Below are 23,011 nucleotides of genomic sequence, written 5' to 3'. Positions count from 1 at the left end.
TTAAAAGTAATTATTGCCCCCATAATAGCGATCTGCCAATCGACTACCGGGTTCCTAATTACTGCTGGGTAAACAGAGGCATGTGGAGTAAGGAAACTTGCCCAACATTATTCCATGCCAGGAATCAAAACTAGGTCTTACGCTTGCAGGATGAGTGCTCTAACCACTGAACTACAGGACTCCACAGAATGGAAGTTCTTTATTGGAAAAGAAAAGGGAATTTCTCCCAATGTCCCAGGCCACAAACCTTTAGATTAAGTGATCATTCACCTCATTGCTGTTGGTGGGAAGTTGGTATGTATAGATCAGCAGCCGCAACTCCTTACAAAAACAGTCACTTCACTTGACAATTATTCCTTTGAAGCACTTTAAGATGTTCCAACAAAATAAAGTTCTACATAAAATACAAGCCCTTTTTTCTCAATCTTGAGTTTGTTTGAAAGCTGAGGGCAATTTACACAGAAAGCAGTGTTTATAAATGGTCTGGAGGTATGTTAAAGTTATCAAGCTGCCAGGAGTAGCTGCCATGACATAATGTTTTAATACAATTTACATTGATATAGCTCCATTCGCATTGGGAAGGCATTCAAATGGTTTGACAGTGCTGGATGAACACCCAACCTGGGGTTGGAAGCGAAATGGTTGGGGAGGGAGTGAGCGAGTAGGAGGGACTCCAGTAGAGATGGCGTTCAAATGCAATACTTTGACCAACAACAAATTAAAACAAATTACATATAGAGCCTTTCACGTCAGGAAGACTTCCCAAAATGCTGAACCAAATGCATTGATCAGCTTAATACAGTAAGATGTCAAACACAGTCAGTACATATCAAAATCTAAAATTACATTTATAATTTTTTTCAGGAATATACCATCGACATATTTTTTGCGCAATCGTGGTCTGACAGCCGACTGCAGTTTAACAGTAGCATGAAAGTTCTCATGTTAAATAGCAATATGGTCGGCAAAATCTGGATCCCAGACACATTTTTTCGAAACTCTAGAAAATCAGATGCTCACTGGATAACAACTCCCAATCGATTGCTACGAATCTGGAATAATGGAAAAGTGCTCTATACACTAAGGTAATACAGCTCACTGAAGCACTCACTTGCTGAAGATCAATCGCATTAGCTGGGAACATTGCATTTTCTATTTCCTTCCAGATAAAATTGACCACAATATACTGTACTGACATTACTGCTCAGTGTTTTTAAAGAATGTTTTATGCGCCATTTTGCTTATGAACGGCCAGGTACCCAGATACACAGTATAACCTTTGTCTAAGCATTGTTGAAAGTACTCATGGTTAAATTCCAGCATTGGCATCTTCTCTTAAATATTATTGACTGGGGAATAAATGTGAATGACATTTTCGCAAGTGCACATATCAAAGTTGTTCCCAAAATAAATAGAATGTAACAAGAATACTTTGGTTCAGTATATTCAGCTCAGAGTTCCACTCAGTCTTAGCCTGTGAAACTAATTTACCTTAAAAGTTCAGATGATGCAAACTGTGGAAAACTATTAAATTTAGTCTTCATTTGAATGCTGGTTTTCCAAACTTCATTTGAATTTAGTCTTCATTTCAATGCTGGTTTTCCAAACTTGTCAAAAACAAAGATTTCCAAATCAAGAGTTCTGAGTTTATCAATTTTCCCCAGTCCTGCACCATCTTAAATTTTAAGATAATATGATCAAACAAGCCATACCCGGTGAAATTTTTTGCCTTCTATGCATTGCTATATATAACTACTACAAATGTGCAAGTGGAATTATAGGAGCCTTTTAAAATTATTTCACTCACTATGGATGACCAGACACTGGCTTAGTTTTATATCCTTTTCCTTCACACTATGGCAACTGCTTACAGCCCGAACACTGCTGGAATGTAAAAGCAGTTGTGTTGTTGCCTCCAGAGAAGATATTGCATCATTCCAGCCCTGGAACGAGACATCACGTCTCAGCTTCGCTCTTTCCTCTCCCGCCATTCCCTCACTGAACCCCTCCAATCGGGTTTCTGTGCTGCCTACAACATGGAAACAGCCCTGGTCAAAGTTACTAACAACATTTTGAACATCTGCGCCCAGGGCTCCCTCTGCTTCCTTGTCCTCCTCGACCTCTCTGCTGCCTTCGACACTGTCAACTGTTCTATCCTCCTACATGGCCTCTCCTCTCAGCTCAATCTTCGCGGACTTGCTTTTGCCTGGTTCGAATCCTACCTCTCTCACCGTCTCCACTTTGGAACCACTAAAAACTTTTCCTCCAGCCCCTGCACCATCATGTGTGACGTCCCTCAGGGCTCTGTCCTTGGCCCTCTCTTTTTATATGCTCCCCATTGGCGGCATCATCTGTAGACAAAGGGTCAACTTCCACATGTATGTGGATCAAACACAACTCTACCTCTGCCTCCACCCTCGATTCCAGGCCACTGTTGTCTTCACAGACTGCCTGTCGGACATCAGTCCAAGATGAGATCTAACTTCCTGCAATTGAATGTCAGCAACAACAACAACAACAAAATTACATTTGTAAAACACCTTTCACGTTGGTAGAACGTCCCAAGGCGCTGGACAGACAGAGTTACGGACCTGAGCTGGGAGTAGGGGTGGGGCAGGGTGGAGGGCAGTGGGGGAAGCAGGGAGATTGGAAGCACGGTTGAAGAGGAGGGTCTTGAGATGAGTCTTGGAGGTGACAAGGGAGGGGGCGAGAGAGAGGGACTGCGGGATGAAGTTCCATAGGGTGGGTGCAGAGTGGTGGAAGGCCCGCCTGCCAATAGTGGGGCGAGCAAGTCTGGGGACATGAAGCAGGCCAGAGCCCGCTGAGGAGATGGAGCGAACAGGATCGTAGGAGGTTAGGAAGTTGGAAAGGTAGGGGGGAGCAAGACCGTGGAGGGCTTTGAAGGTGAGGACCAGGATCTTGAACTGTATCCTCTGTGTGATGGGAAGCCAGTAGAGTTGGGCAAGGATCGGGGTGATACGGTCTCGGAGCCTAATGCAGGAGAGGACATGGGCTGCAGAGTTCTGGATGATCAGCAGTCTGTGGAGAGAGGAGTTGGGGAGGCCGACAAACAATGATTTTGCATAGTTGAGCCTGAATGTAATGAAAGCATGTGTGAGGATCTTGGCGGCCTGCGGTGTGAGACAGTGGCGGAGCTGGGCTACGTTGCGGAGCAAGACCAAGGCCCTCCTGCTTGGCTCTCGTCAGCGCCTCCATACCTCGGGCACTGACAGCATTTCCCTCAGTGAATGCACTCTACATCTCACAGAGCCAATATGGAACCTCAGCATCCTATTCGACCCTCAACTGTCCTTTATATCCCACATCTGTGCCATGATCCGCTGCACATTTCTCCACCTCCATAACATCACCCGGTTCCGCCACTTCTCGCACCGCAGGCTGCCAAGACCATCATACACGCATTCATAGCATCCAGGTTTGACTACACAAACTCCCTGCTTGTTGGCCTCCCCAACTCCTCCCTTCATAGGCTGCAGATTATTCAGAACTCTACAGCCTGTGTCCTAGCTCGCACTAGGCTCCGTGACCCTATCACCCCCATCCACGCCCAACTCCACTGGCTTCCCATCACACAGAGGATACAGGGCAAGATCCTGGTCCTCATTTTCAAGCCATCCACAGCCTTGCTCCCCCCTACCTCTACGACCTCCTAAACTCCTCCCAATCTGACTGCACCCTCTGCTCAGTTGGATCCGACCTGCTTCACGTCCCCCGCCTCGCCTGCCTCGCCATTGGTGGGCGGGCCTTCAGACATTCTGCCCCTACCCTCTGGAACTCCATCCCACAGTCCCTCAGCCTCACTCCCTCCCTTGCCTCCTTCAACACCTGCCTCAAGACTCTCCTCTTCAACCGTGTCTTCAGTCACCCTCTTTCCCCCCACTAACCTCCACCCTCCCCAATCCCGACCCCCAGCTCGGGTCTGAAACATTGATTGTCCAGCACCTTGGGACATCCTCCTGATGTGAAAGGTGCTATACAAATGTAATTTTGTTGTTGTTTAGGCTTCCAGTTGAGCAGCAAAAGTAGCCAGCCATCAGTATCTTCACAGTAATAAACAGGATGCAACTTGCCACTACATACTTGTGGTGCAATTTCCAGCCTTCCTCTCAGTCTCAACTTCTGAACAATCTGCACTTCTAGATTAACAGACACATCATTATACTCCATATTAGTAGCAGCACTATGTATGTGCCATGATTGTTGACATGCTGACTCTCCTCTGAGCCCTTCCCCAATTCCCAACACAATTCCCTGCAAAAGCAATCAGAAATATATGTATTCAGGGAATTGTAGATGCACATATGGGGAGAAATTCCATCTGGGTTTAGATTTACTTGATGTTTATGTTGTTGTTAATTCCGTCTAAGCTTTGATGCTGGTTCTGCCATTGTTAAACAACTTACCAGAAACAGACTTCAAAATTAATGCCGTATTTAAGATATTACCAAACAGTCTGCAAAAATAGAATAAATCTAGACCCGGGTGAGACTTCTTCCCAATAATGTCAAGTGCCTGATGAAGCAGGTCTAGCCCATGAACATACACTGAACTGAAATTTGTGCGCCAATTCCACAGTACTTACAGTCCTCCAGTATATCACTCAAGTAACCATTCTTCTTATGTGGAAATAGACCCTGGGATTGTTAGAGCAGAAATCCATATCATAAATGGTTTGAGTGCTGGTTACAATTGCCTTGGGACAGCTCAAACCAGGAACCAAAGTTGGTCTAACTGGCATCCATGACTGCTGAAAAGTGTGCAGTACTGTGGACAAAGAGCATTAGAGGTTACATGGAATTACGACAGGCCTTCGACTCACTTAGGCTGCGCCAACTTCACATGAATCCACTGCCCTCCAATTCACATCTCCTATATCCCTCTCTCTGTGTGATGGAATACAAATTCTAGCAATAAAATGATATTATTGGAAATATAATTGGATCTTTTCATTTCTTGGATTTAGGAGTTGGGGAACATTTGTGTGGAATTTCCATGCAGGGGGCAATAAGTGAGGGAAATCCATGAAGGGTAGAGGTTTTGTTGTTGAGAAAAGGCTATTCAGTTTCATTTTATGCAGCATGTTTCACTTTCATTGGGGGGATGTTTGGTGGGGGGCGGTGGGTCGGGGGGATGTACAATGCTCAGTTCTGGATGTTCTGCAGCTTGTTCAGGGAGGAGCTGGATAGTCCGGTAAGTAGAACATTGGAAAAACCAAGCTTGGATGGGATGAAGGGGTCAAAGTATATAAATTTAATATGTTTAACTCTGATAGAACCAAAAAATGTGTTTGATTGATGATGTTATAGCCACTGCAATTCTGAAAAGATGGTTATACTAAAATGCCGTTCAGAAATGTCCAGACTACAAAACTGAGGATCCATTATTGAATACCTGCTGAACTGAACTACAGCATCTACCCAGTTAGTTTATCAACATAAACAATGTATCAATGTTAATTTAAAGTCTTTATCATTAATCCTGATTCATAGAATTAAAACGTTTTTCTTCCGACTTGTCTACTTTGATTAGGTTGACCATCAATGCTGAATGCTATCTTCATCTCCATGACTTTCCTATGGATGAACATTCCTGTCCCCTGGAATTCTCAAGCTGTAAGTTCTACATATATTATACAGCTGTTTGCTAGGAATGCTAAAACCCTTTGAAGTTGTTTGTATAGAGAATACTGCACTATAATAAAGGAGAATTAGAATGCAAGTTCTCAAAGTAAAAAATGGCTTAAACCAACCTATTAGGATTAATAAACTAGAAGATCACGCACGACAGGCTTGATGGCATTGTGTTCCCATGGTTTCCATAGTCTAAAACTGTTAGTAATTGTAACTGTGCAGTTTAGGAAGCACTGGCTAGTATCACACAATTTATAGTAATAATAATGCTTGCATCTGATATAGCAACTTATCATGTAGAAATGTTTCAAAGTATTTTAGAGTTTCTTTCTGTAAAGTGTATTGGCTTATATTTGTAGGTGAACACAGCAGCCAATTTGCACATATAGCATAGTGTCTCAGAACACTGCACAGCTAATGACCAATTTTGTTTATCTGGGGGAATGGTAAGAATACCTGGAGGAATTCTCTTTTCGTAGAGTGCTATGGGATCCTTAAAGTTCACCTGAACAGGTAGACAGAACCTCGGTTTAATATCTCATTTGATGGATAGTACTTTTGAATGAGGGAATAGCTGTAATAAAATAAATAAGATCCCTGCTGTGAATAAGTCTAAAATGTGTGAATTCAAATGAAGTACTGGAGCATTTTTATCTGAGAACACAGGGTTTGCAATGCCTTACAGTGGATAACAAGATCCACTAAGCAGATACAGTATACTAAAGTTCAGATTTGATGATAACTTTTTATTCTTCTCCAAACACTAAAGCTCAACCATAGTCTCATAGTCTCAAACAAATGCCTCTTGCATTACTTTTGCATAATATACTCACTCCCTAATATCTCTCACAGAGAATGCTGAATTTATTCCACATTTGAGGACACTCTTGTTTCACTCTGAGTACACGTGATCACTGGAATTTGCATCGAGAATGCCCAAACTCCTCTCACGTAGGACTCTTAGCAGCTGTCAGGTTTCTCTTCCTGGATGATCTCACTTTAAGCTCACCGAGGCATGAAGTCCCAGCTGAACCTTTTTCAAACCCAGACCTTATTTTGATCACTGGAATTAATAACAAACCATTCCTTGTCCTTCTGATTTTTTTCTGTGAGAAAGAATTTCAACAGGATTTTAAACTGCTTCTTTCCTGAGCTGCTCGTGGATTTGTAATTAAGGTATGGAGTTAAGTCTTTTCGAGTTAGGGTTGACGCCAGAATGGAGGGCTCAATATGCATGAGTGGAGCAGCATTGTCTGTGGCATGACAGAACTATATCATGAGAAATGCACTGTTGGCTTCAGCATCCATGTCCCTTGTGTGCAGCACTGAGGGAAGTCATCTGTTTGTTGGTAACGTTGAGAACAGAACACACCACATCGTTGAGGCCCCTACAACACTCTCCAAACTTGACTGCCACCTACGTTTCAAGATATTCTGATGACACAGTAATTGTGTTTTGTTTAGGTTGGCAGTAGCTATCAGTCCAGATTTTATGGAGGATTCCTTTAACCCTTTCTATCAATGTCTTTTTGCAGATGGTTACCCCAACAATGAAATTGTGTATCGCTGGAAGCGTAAATCTGTTGAAGTTGCCGACCAGAGATATTGGAGACTTTACCAGTTTGCATTTATTGGCCTAAGAAATGCCACTGACATAATGCATACACAATCTGGTAAGTAAAATATCTACTTGCAATCGGCTTTTCTCAAACATTACATAAACAACTGACACTTTTCCTTCTAGAGTATACAGTGAGCAATGATTTGAAAGCCTGAATGATGCTGTATAATCTTACAAAGCTAATATAATCCTGCAATAAAGGAAGAGTTTGTTCTATTGACATACAGGAGCACTAAATTCGGGCGTAAAAGTAAACATGCTGCTGTCTTACCATATGGGCAGTAAGGGAGCCATTAAAATATGTTACATTTCTCTGGTGGCATTTAAAGTATTAATATCAAAATCGAGGGGATACGTTCAGCCACTCTGCCCTGTCCACCGCCACTCCCACATCACCTCTCCCTCATGACCCACCCGCCACCCATCCCCCCCTATATTCCTTCGACTCTATCTCTCCCTCCTCCCTCACCACGATTGTTCGCAAACTCAAACCCACCACCTGCTCCCTCGATCCCATCCCCACCTCTCTCCTCACCACCCAGCTCCACCTTCTGGCCCCTCTCCTGGCCGACATCATCAGCCTCTCCTTCTCCACCGGCTCAGTTCCCACCCCCCTGAAAACAGCCGTCATCACCCGCATCATGAAAAAACCTTCCCTGGACCCATCCCTACTCTCCAGCTACCACCCCATCTCTAACCTCCCATTCCTCTCCAAGGTCCTGGAATGAATCGTCACGTCCCAGCTCCTCTCCTTTCTCTCTCACCATTCCCTCTTTGAACCTGTCCAATTCCGGCTTCCACACTGCCCACAGCATGGAAACAGCTCTGGTCAAAGTCACTAATGACATTCTGAACATCTGTGATCAGGGCTCCCTCTGCCTCCTTGTTCTTCTCGACCTCTCTGCCACCTTCGACACTGTCGACCACTCCATCCTCATACACCTCCTCTCCTCGTTACTTAATCTCCGCGGACCTGGTTTGATTCCTATCTCTCTCACCGTCTCCACTTTGTGGCCTCTAACTGTTTCTCCTCCAGTCCCCACACTGTCACGTCTGGCATCCCCCAGGGCTCTGCCTTGGCCCTCTCCTCTTTAATATCTAGATGCTTCCCCTTGGCGACATCATCCGAGGACATGGGGTCAACTTCCACATGTATGCGGATGACACCCAACTCTATCTTTCTGCCTCCACCCTCAACTCCAGAACCACTGCTGTCCTGACAGACTATCTGTCAGACATCAAGTCCTGGATGAGAGCAAAGTTCCTACAGTTGAATGTGAACAAGACTGAGGCCCTCCTGATTAGCTCACGCCAGCGCCTCAGCACCTCAGGCTCTGGTTGAACTCTTCAACTCACCAAGCCAGTCAGGAACCCAGGTGTTTTGTTCGACCTTCAACTGTCTTTTCTTCCCCATATCCAAGCCATGACCTGCTCTGCCTTCCCTCACCTCCGTAACATCGCCTGACTCAGCCACTACCTCACCCCTCAGGCCACTGAAACTCTTGTTCATGCCTTCATCACCTCCAGGCTCGACTATGCAAACCCCCTACTTGTCGGCCTTCCCAACTCCTCCCTCCACAGGCTGCAGATAATCCAGAACTCTGCAGCCCGTGTCCTCTCCTGCACCAAACTCCGTGACCCCATCTCCCACATTCTCACCCGACTCCATTGGCTCTCTATCCTTCAGAGGATCCATTTCAAGATCCTTGTCCTCACCTACAAAGCCCTCCATGGCTTCGCCCCACCCTACTTCTGCGACCTCCTAACCCCCTACCAACCCGCCCTCTTCCTCCGCTGGGCCAGCTCTGGCCTCTCCACGTGCCCCAACCCACCCGCCCCACCATTGGCGGGAGAGCCTTCAGCCACTCTGCCCCCAACCTCTGGAATTCCATCCCCACAATCACTCCACCTCGCCCCCTCCTTAGCCTCCTTCAAGTCTCACCACAAGACCCTTCTCTTCGACCATGCCATCAGTCACCCACCTCCCCCTCCCCTCCCTTCTCCCTCCCTGACCCCAGCTCGGGTCTGAAATGCTGTACACTGTCCATTGCCTTGGGACGTTCTCCCAACGTGAAAGGCGCCTTACAAATGTAATCTTGTTTTTGTAATACAATTGGAATGCTGGATAACATTATTTGGCTGGGATTTGTCTACCTGCCTAGCTCAGTTGGTAGCAGTCCCATCTCTGGGTCAGCAAGTTGTAGCTTCATGCCACATGTCGGGATTTTAAACTCCTATAGTCGAGGCTGACACTCCAGTACAGTGCTGTGATGTGCTGCACTGTTGGAGGTGCATAAGTTAAACCGAAACACTATCAGCCTGTTCAGCAGGGCATTAAAGATCTCATATCACTATTCGAAAAGAGAAGGGAGTTTCTCCCGGTTTCCTGGCCATGCCTGAGGTTAACTTCATGGCTGTCTGAGTGACATTGCTGTGTGCAAATTGACTATATCAAATACTATATCAAATGTAAGGATTATTATTATAAGAAACGTCCAGCAGACAAGTTTGTAATTTTTACATTGTAATATCATGAAACTATAACTAATTTCCCTGAATTTGGCTCTTGACTAATGTGTAGATCTGCTCCGTGAATAGTTTGTTTCCAGCCCTACAAGGTAGGAATATTTTGAGAATGTTTTGACAATGTAATGTTAGACCAGAATGCAATATTAAGACCCTCACTGATTCTATAGAAACATCTCTCTGTGGCTTTACTCTGAATCGAACGCAGATCTCTCACTCGCGAGGCGATTGCTCTAACTGCTGAGCTACAGGACTCCACAGGATCTTAAGGTTATGCTCTAAAGTGAATTTAGAAGCAAATAATAATACCCCACAGAGTGCCATTCAAACCACTCTGTGTAAGTAAGATTGAGACTGTGTGGTTATGTAAATACTTGACCTATTTCTGGGTATTAATAGTTGTGTAACCTGTGAAACACATGGAGCTTTTATCCATTACCAAAGGGACCATACTAATGCATGCTTGAAAGGATGTGGTTAATAGACTGCCTGTGTTGTGAAAGAGATCAGTGCCGACCCTAGCTTTTCCTCACATATGTTCAGTGACATTGCTGTACAAAGTTCACTCAATTACAATTCCCATTTTCTCTTGTCAAGGTAACTTTGGCCCTTGAATGCTGAACAGCTGGACAGGGTTTTGCATGTGCACAACCTTCAGCCACTGTTAATAGCCCAACAAGCCTTTTAATCAACAGTATCCTTAGGTAATGCTGATTGTAAGTGCAGCCTATTGATAACCCTGTCCAGAATCCATAATAATAATAATATTAATACTTGATTTGATATAGTACCTTATTGGGTCATCAAAATGGTTCAAAGTGCTTCACAGGATATACTGTAAAGTGGATTGACTGTATATTTTGTGGACAAACGCGCAGCCAATTTGCACACAGCAGTGTCCCACAAACAGCCATGGAGTAAGGGATCAATTTTATTTGAGGGATTGTTGGCTTGGATACTGTGAGAAACTCCCTTCTCTTCTCTTTTAGTGTTATGGGATCTTTAACGTCCACCTGAACAGGCAGACGGGATTTCAGTTTAATGTCTAATTTGAAGGACAATACAATACAATACCCTCCCATGTTTTAATTATTCATGTTTTAATTATTCAGATAGATAGGCAACATGGATAGACAGTTTCTACCAATAGACTGAGGTTTGCTTAAACACATCAACATTGTGCTGTTGTATAGAGGCATACAAACTGGTCAGGTTTCTGATCTGGACTAAATTAACTGATTTCAGTCGACACAGTGGGATTACTACCATTGTCTCAGTGACACGCAGGAGGATCTGAAAGATCCCACAGCACTATTCGAAAAGAGAAGGTAGTCTCTCACAGTGTCCTGGTCAACAATCCTCCATATAAAATTTGTCATTCACTATAAGGTTGTTTGTTTGGTGCATTATTAGCTGCTGTATTCGTCTGCAAATTGACAGTCAATGTACTTTACAGAAAACTGTGAAGCACTTCGAGATATTTCGACATTAAGGGCACTGTATCAAAGGCAAGGATAATTATCATTGCAAAGATGGCAAAGGTGAATATTGGGAATTAGCAGATGTGCTTTCATCTAAAAGTAATTCCTATTTATTAGCTTAATTATTTTAACATGCTGTTATCCTAATAGAACCACACAATCATAGAAGGTTACAGCACAGAAGAAGGCCATTTCCCTCATTGTGACTGTGCTGGCTCTTTTAAGAGCAATCCATTCAATTCCATTTATTTGCCTTTTCTCTAAACCCCTGAAGCTGACTCTTTTAAAGCTATTTATCTAGTTCCTTCTTGAAGGCCAATATAGATTTTGCCTTAACCACTGCACCCAGAAGGGCATTCCATATCCTAACCACTCTGTTTGTGAAAAACAATCTTAACCTCCCATTTGCTTATTTACTAACCATCTTAAATTGATACTATCTCGTTACTGACTCACCGACTGGAAATAATATTCCCTATTGACTCCATCAAAACCCATCCAAATTTTGAAGTACTCTATCGGGTCACCCATCAATCTTTTTTGTTCCAACAGAAAAAGTCCTAGTTCCTACAGTGTCTGTTCATAGGTCAAAGCTTTCATACCCGGTATTATCCTGGGAATTATCCTCTCCCCTTTTCACCGTTCTGCATTATTTTGTTGTCTTTCTAAAGTGGGTTGACAAATACTGGATACGGTATTCTAACTGTGGTGTAACTAGTCATGTATATAATTTTTCGATCAGTTCTGTGCCCAATGAATTATAATGAGTTGAATTTGTCTCTTCACAGGAGATTATGTCTTGCTGACAGTATTCTTTGATCTAAGTAGAAGGATGGGCTACTTCACCATTCAGACCTACATTCCCTGCTCACTTACAGTTGTCTTGTCTTGGGTGTCATTTTGGATTAACAAAGATGCAGTGCCAGCAAGGACGTCATTAGGTATGGCCTAATTTTGAGCATATTTAGTCTACTCTTTAATGTCACAAGGTTGGTAAGTATTAATAGAAAAGGTGACGTACGTAAAATAATTTATTAAATTAGATATTCGGGTTTCATAAGTCCACTGTGTAAATGTCAGCCGAGCTCAGTTTATATCACTTTTGTCTCTGGGTCAGAAGGTTGTGAGCTCAACTTCTGCAATTGGGACTTGAGCTCATTGCCTATGCTGATACAAGTTAGAAATTAGAAACAAGTCCAACCCACAAAATACCAGATAGAATTTCTTTGTTTTGCAACTAATCTTGATTTGTAATTTTATGTTGAAATGGCATAAACAACATTGCAAAACTCTCTATACATATCACAGTGTAGTATACAAAACATGGATCAAGATATCATTCAGCCCATCTATCCTCTGCGTTCCACAGCCGTATCCTACCATGAAGTCCACCCATCCAGTCAATCATCACCAGGCAAGCTCTGCACAGATACTCAGCATCCAAGACAAACTCTACAGTATTTGTTGGCAGCCTGTTAGTTGATAGCAGTTTCGCCTCTTAGTTAGAAGATTGGGGATTCAAACCCCACCTCGGGACTCTGAGCTCACAGTCTAAGGTGACCCTCCAATGCAGGGCTGGGGGAGCTCTACATTGTCAGAGGTGCGATCTTTTGGGTGAGATATTAAACAGGTCCCACCTGTGGCTGCTCAGAGTGATGTTAAATATCCCAGGACACTATTCAAAAAGGGAAGGAAGTTTCTTCTGATAATCCTGACCAACATTTCCCCAGGTAAAAAATCACTTCATAGCTGATTGTGGGATATTGCTGTGTGAAAAAATTGCCAGCTGCATTCACATATAAAATACAGTCACTACACTTTGCAGTAAATTCTGTGAAGTATTTTGATATATCCTCCATAAATTTAAATTGTTGTTGTATATCCAGTATTTTCTTATTTATTCCTAATAGGAATCATATGAGGAACCAACTTAAAAATGGGCTTAAATGGTTTTGTGCTAACCTGTGAATATGCTTTGAGATGGCTATATAATTGTAAACTGTTTTATATTGTAATTCAGTGCGAGTACAAGTTTGTTTTCCACAGTGAAGCTTCCTTGACAGTTAATGATACTTTCCACATTGAACAGGTATCACCACAGTTCTGACTATGACGACATTGAGTACAATTTCCAGGAAGTCCTTGCCGAAGGTATCCTATGTGACGGCGATGGATCTCTTCGTATCTGTTTGTTTCATTTTTGTTTTTGCTGCTCTGATGGAGTATGGAACCCTGCATTACTTTGTCAGCAACAGAAAAAGCAGCAAAAACAAGAAAAAAAAGCTTAAACCAGCGGTTAGTTCCTTAAATTTGTTTTTCATTGCTGATCATTTTTGAGGGCACTATACCAAATGCAAAGATTATAGGATAAATACTGCCTACATTACAATGAATCTAAAGCTCTGTTCCTGGGCTGTGGTCTTACCAGCCCTACTCCCTGGCCTACAGGAAATGTTCCAGTCCTGAGGGAAGAGGGCTCTACCTCCCCACCCACCTCATCCATCAAGGCTTTTTCGGAGTAACTTTATGACTTAGCAGGCTCCCACATTGTTGATCCTAAGGGCAGTTACGTTATTATTGAGAAGAGGTAATTTGCCATAGGATCCTCTAGGCTTAGATTCCTCTGGTCCATACTGCCTGAACAGTATGCAATATTCAGGCATAAAATAATCCGCTCCATTATGAGTGCCTTCTTCAGACCTGAAAACAATGCTCAGTTGTGTGTGCCACTGTAGTCTGACATTGACTGATATATCACTTAATTAGTTTATTTCCATGTTGCTGAGATAGCGATCATAACTTAATAAGGTTTAAGATAAAGATTGAGAAGGAAATGAGTTTGACAAAGATCAGGGTAATAGATTGGAGAAAAGCTGATTTTGAGGGGATGAGAATGGAACTTGGGAAAATAAACTGGAAAACAATATTGGCAAACAAAGAGATAGAACAGCAATGGAAACATTTAAAACAGTGATCAATAGAGCCCAGGAAAAATATATTCTGCTAAAAAGCAAGACAAAGCTAAATAGTAATGAGACATCATGGAATAAGGAAGACATGAAGACATAAGGGGAAAGTTGAAACTCAGGAAAGAGGCGTTCACCAAGTACATAAATAACAAGGGAGAGCATGACAAAAAAAAATATGAAGAGGTCAGGAAAATAATCAAAAAAAACAATTAGGAAGGCAAAGAGGAATTATGAAATTAAATTATCACAGAATATAAAAAGAAATAGTAAAATATTCTACAGACATATAAGTGACAAAAGAAAAATCAAAATAGGAATAGGGCCACTAAGGGATGGACAAGATAAGCTCACAGGCCACGACAGTGAAACGGCAGAAATATTAAATAATTACTTTGCCTCAGTATTCACCAAGGAGATGGATTAGGTGGACATGACAGTAGAAGAGATCGAAAATAATATAAATACATTTAAGATACAAAGGGAGATATAATCGAAAAACTAACGAAACTCAGAGAGGATAAAACCCCTGGTCCAGATAATAATAATAAGTCTTGCATTTGACATAGCGCTTTTCACGTCTTCTAGATGTCTCAAAGCACTTCACAGAATAGACTGTAAAGTGAATTGGCTGTGTATTTGTGGGCGAAATGCGGCTGCCAATTGCGCACAGCAGTGTCCCACAAATAGTCGTGGATTGAAATGACCAATTTATTATTGTTTTCTTTTGAGGGATTATTATCAGGCGTGTGGAGTTAGGAAACTTGCCCCAGGTTTCGCCCTGCTGGGAATTGAACCCAGGTCTCTCGCTTGCAAAGCGAGTGCTCTAACCACTGAGCTACAGGACTCCGGGTATATTAAAAGAATCGAGGGAAGAGATAGCAGAGGCACTATTACACATATATAATAATTCATTAGAAAAGGAAGTAGTACCAGAGGACTGGAGGATAGCTAATGCTATACCTATATTTAAAAAGGGAGATAGAACAAACCCAGGGAACTATAGACCTGTCAGCTTAACATCGGTGGTAGGAAAGATAATGGAATCCTTACTGAAGGAGGTAATAGAAAATCATCTAGAAACAGAAAACATAATAAACAATAGTCAGCATAGATTTCAAAAAGAAAGGTCATGCTTGACCAACCGCATTGAATTCTTTGAAGGGATAACGGAAAGAGTAGACAAGGGTAATGCAGTAGTGAAAGGTGTTATACAAATGTAATCTTGTTGTTGTCGTAGATGTAATATATTTAGATTTCCAAAAGGCGTTCGATAAGGTACCACATAATAAACTAATGAATAAGGTCAGAGCATGTGGAGTCAGGGGGAAAATAGCAGAATGGATAGCAAGCTGGCTGCAAAACAGAAAACAGAGAGTAGGAGTAAAGGATAGCTACTCAGACTGGCAAGGGGTGAGCAGTGTGTTCCACAAGGATCGGTATTGGGACCACTGTTGTTCACAATATACATTAATGATTTGGACCTGGAAATCAGCAGTACAATTTCAAAATTTGCAGGCGACACCAAATTGGGGGGAGTAGTTAATACAGAGGAGTACTGCAACAAATTTCAGCAAGACATTAATAAACTTGCTGAGTGGGCCTTTAAATGGCAAATGCATTTCAATGTAGAAAAATGTGAGGTGATACATTTTGCTAGAAGGAATAAGGAAGTCACATACATCCTGGAAAATAAAAAACTAAATGGGGTAGAAGAGCAAAGGGACCTACACATACACATCAACAACAACAACAACAAGATTCCATTTATAGAGCGCCTTTCACGTCAGGAGGACGTCCCAAGGCGCTGCACAGTTGGGTCATGACCCGAGCAGGGGGGAAATGGTCAGGTTGAGGGGAGGGAAGGGAGGGAGAGAGGAGGGGGAAATGGTCAGGGTGAGGGGAGGGAAGGGAGGGCGAGGAGGAAGAGAGTCGAGAGGGGAGCTGAAGGCACGGTCAAAGAGAAAGGTTTTGAGACCGGCCTTGAAGGAGGAAAGGGAGGAAGCAAGGCGAAGGCACTGGGGGATGGAGTTCCAGAGCCTCGGGGCTGAGAGGCTGAAGGCCCGACCACCGATAGTAGGGCGGTTGGGGCGGGGACGTGGAGCAGACCGGAGCCAGAGGAACGGAGGGTACGGGCAGGTAGGTAGGGGGATAGTAGGTTGGAGAGGTAGGAGGGAGCAAGGCCGTGAATGGCCTTGTAGGTGAGGATGAGGATACACATTTCACTAAAAGTAGCAACGCAGATTAATAAGGCCATAAAAAAGGCAAACCAGACATCGGGGCTCATTTCTAGAGGGGTAGAAATGAAAAGCAGGGAAGTTATGGTCAACTGCTATAGAACTTTAGTTAGACCACACTTAAAATACTGTGTGCAGTTCTGGTCCCCACATTATAGAAGAGATGTAGAGGCACTGGGGAGGGTGCAAAGGAGATTCACAAGGATGATCCCAGAACTGAGAGGTTATACCTATCAGGAAAGGCTGAACATGCTTGGACTCTTTTCTCTTGAAAAGAGGAGGATAAGGGGTGACTTGATAGAAGTCTTTACAATTATGAAAGGTTTTGATAGGGTAGACATAGGGAAGGTGTTTCCACTTGTGGGGGAGACCAAAACCAGGAGCCATCAATATAAAATAGTCACAAATAGATCCAATAGGGAAGTTAGAAGAAATTTCTTCACACGAAGAGTAGTGGGAATGTGGAACATGCTACCACAAGGAGTTGTTGAGGCAAATAGCATAGATGTATTTAAGGGAAAGCTAGATAGGTACATGAGGGAGAAAGGAATAGAAGGTTGTGCTTGAAGGCTTAGTTGTGGAAGGACAGGAGGAGGCTCATGTGGAGCATAAACACCGGCATAGACCAGTTGGGCTGAATAGCCTGTTTCTGTGCTGTATATTCTAATGTACTGTTTATCATATCTTAGAGCAGTAACAAAAGCAATGCAATCTGACTGTACAGAATACAAGATTGGAACTGTATACTATATCATGTTTATATTTTCACCCCAAATACACATAGACAAGACCTTCTGCTTTAGCTCAGAATTCACAGAACTGGAAGCATTGAGACTAATAGTGAGCAATGTAATAGCCTTCCATTTCTGAATCAACGACATATTATTTCCGCCTGCTATTTAGCATCTTATAGCCTTTATTTCACTTTGAGGTTTTGCAGTTCTTTTCAGACAGGATCGGCATCAAATATCTTTAAAATGGAACTTGAAGCATCTCATTTTTGACCAACAAATTCACCAGCCTGAGGATAGGAAACCTTGGTTAGTTCTTGCCCAAGGTGCGATTAAACAATGAGAAGGTGCTACTTGGGGGAGGAAAGAAAGAAAAGTGGACATTGTCTGGTGAAGTACACTTCAGCCAATACTCTCTATTAAACAATTGTAAAGCTCCATTAGAAATCCCTCGTCTTTTGAAGAATGTATGGTAGCATTTTGGGGTCTAATAGTTGGGCTAATAGCACACTGACTAATCATGTACAAACAGATATACAGATATTTTTAATTATACAGTTGACCGCTATAGAAAATGCAAGGATTTTTATTATATAGTTCACACATGTTACACTTGAGTTTAGATACTCCTCCTGGTATTTGAGTAATTTTAATTTGTAATATATGAGGGGAGCTTCAGGGTCACCTGAATTTTTTTAAATCATCGATCACACAGTTAATTAAATTGCCTTAAATGCTTGCATATTTGGAATTACTTGTAGAAAAGCGCTCGAATAAACTGTTACCATGTTATGATGTAAACATGGTTTGTGATCTTCCTGTTATGATAAAATATTGCTAAAAGAGATATTTTGGGTACAAACTAACAATTACTGTGAAAATGGCATTAGGTTTGCTTGACCCCTTTGTATAAGATTATGAGACAAACTGAAATTGCAAAGAGGTTTTGGGTGAGGGAATTTCGGTGTAAATAAAAGCTGTCAATAACACTTTGGATCATCATTGAAATGAAATAAAAGTAATGAAACGTTTGGCGTACTGTATTGTGTAAAAAATCCAAATACAATACAATAAAAAATTAAATTTGCAAAGCGCCTGTTACATCGGAAGGACGTCCCACAGTGCTGAACAATCAGGGATTAGGACACGAGCGGGGGTGGGAGGGGTTGGGATCAGGGAGGGTGGAAGGCAGAGAGGGTAGGCGGGTGGCCGAAGGCATGGTTGAAGAGGAGGGTCTTGAGGTGTGCCTTGAAGGAGGCAAAGGAGGGAGCGAGGCAAAGGTAATGTGGGATGGAGTTCCAGAGGGTGAAGGCAGAGAGCCTGAAGGTCTGACTGCCGATGGTGGGGCGAGCTGGGAGGGGAACATGGAGCAGGCCATAGTCTGCTGAGTGGAGAGAGTACTGTTTTTTTCAACTGAAACAATTCCAAATTTATATGAAGACCACTAGCTCCTCAAATAGCTAATTTGCTAAAACATTATGTAGAACTGAGCCATGCAAACCTGGAGGGCTTCATATTCAATTGCTAACCTGTACAGACAATGCTCTGAATGCCAAGTGGTGCAGTTTTAGCTGGTTAAACACCAGCAGTGCCTCAATAACTCAGTACCCAATGCACACTCTGGGATCCCGAATCCTTGGTTCTCATTGTATGTATGCTTTCTGGAATTAGTTAAGATGGTGTATCCCTCTAAGAGGGAGAGTGTGCATTCCATTGGAAAACTCCCATGCATATTTGGTACGGCAATGTGAAACTCTGGGACTGGTTTGGATATTCTTGAGCATTGACATAGGGCTTGCACCTATGTCAAACATCTGGTTGACCAAAAAAAGTCTGTCCTGAGTATGTTGCTATCAGCTCGGGTGTTCGAGGGAAGTGGGAGAACAGATCAAATAGGGCTTGTGCTCTGGATCATATACAGTGATTCCTGCCATTAAGTAAGTCTGTGGGTATGTAGGATAAGGATAGGATCATGGCTTGAATATGATGCTCTTGTAATAAAGCAGTCTGCCAGGATTTAATCTTTAAACTCAGACATGAAGAATGGCTACTTGGACAAATTACGAGAGGATGCCTGGTGCATGTGGAACACCAGTTTGATCCATTGCCTTGAGGAAAGATGGGAGGGGGATTATGAGTGATCACTGCATCATGAAATGTTCTGACATGATTGTGGTCCCATATCTCCCATAACTAATTTTCCTGACCGTCTGGAAATTGAATTGTGATTGTAAAGTCAAGATTGTTTATGGGAATTATTGTGATGTCTTTGCAGAAATCCCCTGTTATTGATGTGGGTCCAGGATCAACATTGATTCAGGTGAACAACATTGCACACTTGCAGGAGCAGAGAGATGACTATGGCTACGAGTGCTTGGACGGAAAGGACTGCAGCAGCTTCTTCTGCTGTTTCGATGAATGCCGCTCAGGGGGTTGGAGACAAGGTCGAATACATATTCGTGTTGCCAAAATCGATTCCTATTCCAGAATATTTTTTCCTACAGCTTTTGGCCTGTTCAATCTTGTGTATTGGATTGGATACCTTTACCTATAAAAGCACTGAGTGGCATGGTTAAAAAGAGGATACACAAATCTGCAGTGGTAAACACTCATGTTATGCAAGGTTTGATTGTGCTGAAAGCATAAAAAAACTTACAAGATTTCAAAATCATTTCATGTCATTTTCTGTTTCAACAGAAAGAGAATAACATGAGGGGCGGAAGAGAGATCGCTTTATATCATGTCCATCTTTGAACTTAGTGACTGAATGCCAAATGTTCAGCTTTACTTGAAATATTGTGCCATATGCATGAATCATGCACATTTTAAGATATTGCTATTTTTCAAGACTTTGGTACATTTCACAAAATGCATATTCATTTTAACACTCAAATTTTGGCATATGCCAATGCAGCTGATACACATTAGATCTACGTGGTTCTTTAGCCAGTTTCGAGATAAAGACAAGTTATCTAGAATAAATTAGGATCACGTTTTATCAATCCTTGTGGAAATAAATGTTTAATCTCATTTACAACACTAAGGGAGGGTTCTCTGATTGTCCACTAATTTCCCAATTTTGGTGTCAGGTGTCTGATTCTCCTTCTCATATGTAATTCAAGTTGCAAGGATACTTGTCTTGTGCTAAATTTGTTTTCAGTAGCTTCCTACATGGATATTTGACCCAAAATACAGTTCCATTAACCTTTGGCACATTTTGAACCTGAAGAATTTCATAGGACCATATCATAATGCAAATTGCAGACATAATGTGTTTTTTATAATAAAATATAAGTACTAGTTGAAGGAAACGGACATGATTCATCGAAAAAGCTAATTGAAAAAAAATCAAAATTTGTTTCTGATTTTTATTGTGATTTGCTGATTTTGCTTGTATTCCATAAAGACTAAGTGCACTTAACATCAATGTGACTTTGGTCAGCAAATCATAGTACAAAATAAAGGCATTATCCATCTTAAATCAGGGTCTTATAATGTGACGTTGATGGCTTCAGTCTAACACATTAATTAGATGGAACAAAAGCAAAATTTGAACATGAGATACTACTTTATATTCTTCGTACTTCTAAACCCAGGAGTATGCCGTCTACTATGTAACATATAAAGCTTTAACTGCAATCCAAACTGAAAATTTGATTTTTAAAACAACTAAAATATATATGCCAAATGCAAATACCAGCATAATCTCAAGGAAATAATAAAGTCTAAAAATACCATACAAAATGGATATTGCCTTTTACATTTAATAAGGAGGCAAGTGTTTTTGTTCATCCCTGATCTGCCTAAAATAAAGGGAAATGAGCAATAATAATGTGTTTATCAGTGTACAGGGCACACCAGAATTAGTCTGGACATAAGAATATATGTTTTAATGGAGCGAACATTGTACTTTGAACCAAAATACCGCCCTTCAGTTACTTTTGTACAATCCCATTATTATCTAAACACACTGTAATATAAATAATCATTGCTATTTCATAATCATTCAGCATTAGAGACATTTCAACAGTGAAGATTAGCAACTGATTTTTGACATGTCAGCCTAATTCAGTAAAGAAGCTTCAGAATTTTATACAATAAATATTATATTTTACTATTTGAATGTCTATCACCAGAATCTTCAGTTCCTTCCCTCCCAACTTTCATCTTCCTTTGTCTGACCATGTTGCTGTCAGAGGACAATGAAAGCTTTCGAGGGAATGCTTGATGAAAAAGACTCAAGACTAAGACGAGAAAAATCGTTATAAAATGGTGTCAGTTCATGTTTATTCACCAGTGTTTTTATCACACCCGAGATTCCGTATAGTAGTCGTATATTCATCTTATTGTGGGACGGACGGAATGGGGGAGGTGGGGGGTATTGCTGTGATAATTATCACCGGTGCTCACAATAGAATAGGATAATTAACTGGGTCTACTCACACCACTGAGAAACCTAGAGTATCCATCGGTCTGCAGTCCTTTTCTGAGATGAGCTGCCTTTGAATGAGCTGATTTTAAAACAGTGGAAGCACATTTTTTAGAGTGGGGACTGAAGTTTATTTTGCCAAAGTGAAATACCATAAATATAATTCCTGACAGAGAGGAAAAAAAACACCTGGGTGTTAATTGAAATAACTTTGTAGAGTTTATCTGATACAATATCAAGGTTTTCAAAAGATGCAAACAACCTTTATGTCTGTCAGGATTAAGGATGCTTGGGTATATTTATCAGCCTTCTCGTTGTAACATTTTATACTGCTCAGTCTGAGACTAAATGAAGATCAGTTGCTAATAATCATTTATATTAAACTTCAAATCAGATCCAACTTTGTTGAACATTGGAAACAAATGTAGGTTTCAAGAGACAAAGTGAACGGTCATTTGCTGTGTCCCATTGTTTTCATTGGGTGACGTACACTACAGGTTCAATTAGTTTATAATTTACAACAAAAACAACAACTTGTATTTATATAGTACCTCTCATGCAGGGTAGAGTCCCAGAGTGCTTTTAAGAGATATACACTGTATGTTAACTCATAACAAAACCTTCATAGCCTTAAAACAATTGTCTTCATATTTTGGATTGCTAGAAATTTGGAATTTGAAATTTTCCAAATTGAAATTTGGAAAACTCTTAAATGGAGTCTTAATTTGGAAGCCAGTTTTCCACAGATCCTTTTAAGAACTGATGAAAAACAAAATAATACCAAATGTAAGAATTTTCTAAATGTTTTCACAATCTTTTTAAGACAATGGTTAATATAAGGTTAAAGACCATATCAGATGTCAGACCTCTGTTATATTTAATTTAAGATATGCATAGACAATCATGTTGAACTGAAAGAACAGATCAATGTGATGAGTTACTAAGAAAATTTCAGGATGTTAATGACATCTTGAGACATAAGTCAAATCCTGGGTCCTCCAGACAGAGTCAGTTATTGATTCCAAAAAGCTACAAGTCAGTAATGCCCATCAATCTGTTTGAAGGGAAAAGATATTGTTTTGAGCAGTAAAATGATTAGGAGCTGGAAGCTTGGTCAGACACTTTAACAACATTAAGGAATGGTCCATTAAAAGTTCTTGGGGTGTTGATTGTACAGCTAAGACCTTTTCTTCATAGATCCTATTTGAAACTAACACCATAGCAATGCGTACCACCCCAAATATTTGCAAAACAGATTTGTTGGGTATTTGCGACATTTGGTTGTGACTCTCTGATTGCTGTGTCATCAATGATGAATTAAAGGCTTGTTGTACCATTGGCAATACTCATTTAAAACTACCCTTTGTGA

The 23,011-nt window shown here is 41.4% G+C and overlaps 1 protein-coding gene and 1 non-coding gene across 2 annotated transcripts in view; one reads left to right on the top strand and one right to left on the bottom strand.

Annotated features, from left to right (window-relative positions):
• gabrg1 (gamma-aminobutyric acid type A receptor subunit gamma1) overlaps positions 1–19,921 on the top strand; it is a 34,309-nt gene extending 14,388 nt beyond the window's left edge. Inside the window, exons 4-9 of the mRNA XM_042340431.1 lie at positions 865–1,085; positions 5,551–5,633; positions 7,187–7,324; positions 12,068–12,220; positions 13,369–13,574; positions 19,489–19,921. Of these exons, the coding sequence (XP_042196365.1) occupies positions 865–1,085; positions 5,551–5,633; positions 7,187–7,324; positions 12,068–12,220; positions 13,369–13,574; positions 19,489–19,767 (1,080 nt within the window). The 3' untranslated portion in view covers positions 19,768–19,921. The remainder of the gene's footprint in view (positions 1–864; positions 1,086–5,550; positions 5,634–7,186; positions 7,325–12,067; positions 12,221–13,368; positions 13,575–19,488) is intronic.
• trnaa-ugc lies at positions 15,022–15,093 on the bottom strand. The gene has a single exon. It is a non-coding gene; the product is annotated as a tRNA-Ala (tRNA).
• Positions 19,922–23,011: the final 3,090 nt, after the last annotated feature.

The sequence above is a fragment of the Callorhinchus milii genome, unplaced genomic scaffold, assembly GCF_018977255.1.
Source record: "Callorhinchus milii isolate IMCB2004 unplaced genomic scaffold, IMCB_Cmil_1.0 Scaffold1, whole genome shotgun sequence".
NCBI lineage: Eukaryota > Metazoa > Chordata > Chondrichthyes > Chimaeriformes > Callorhinchidae > Callorhinchus > Callorhinchus milii.
This window is presented reverse-complemented; position numbering and strand designations above follow the sequence as displayed.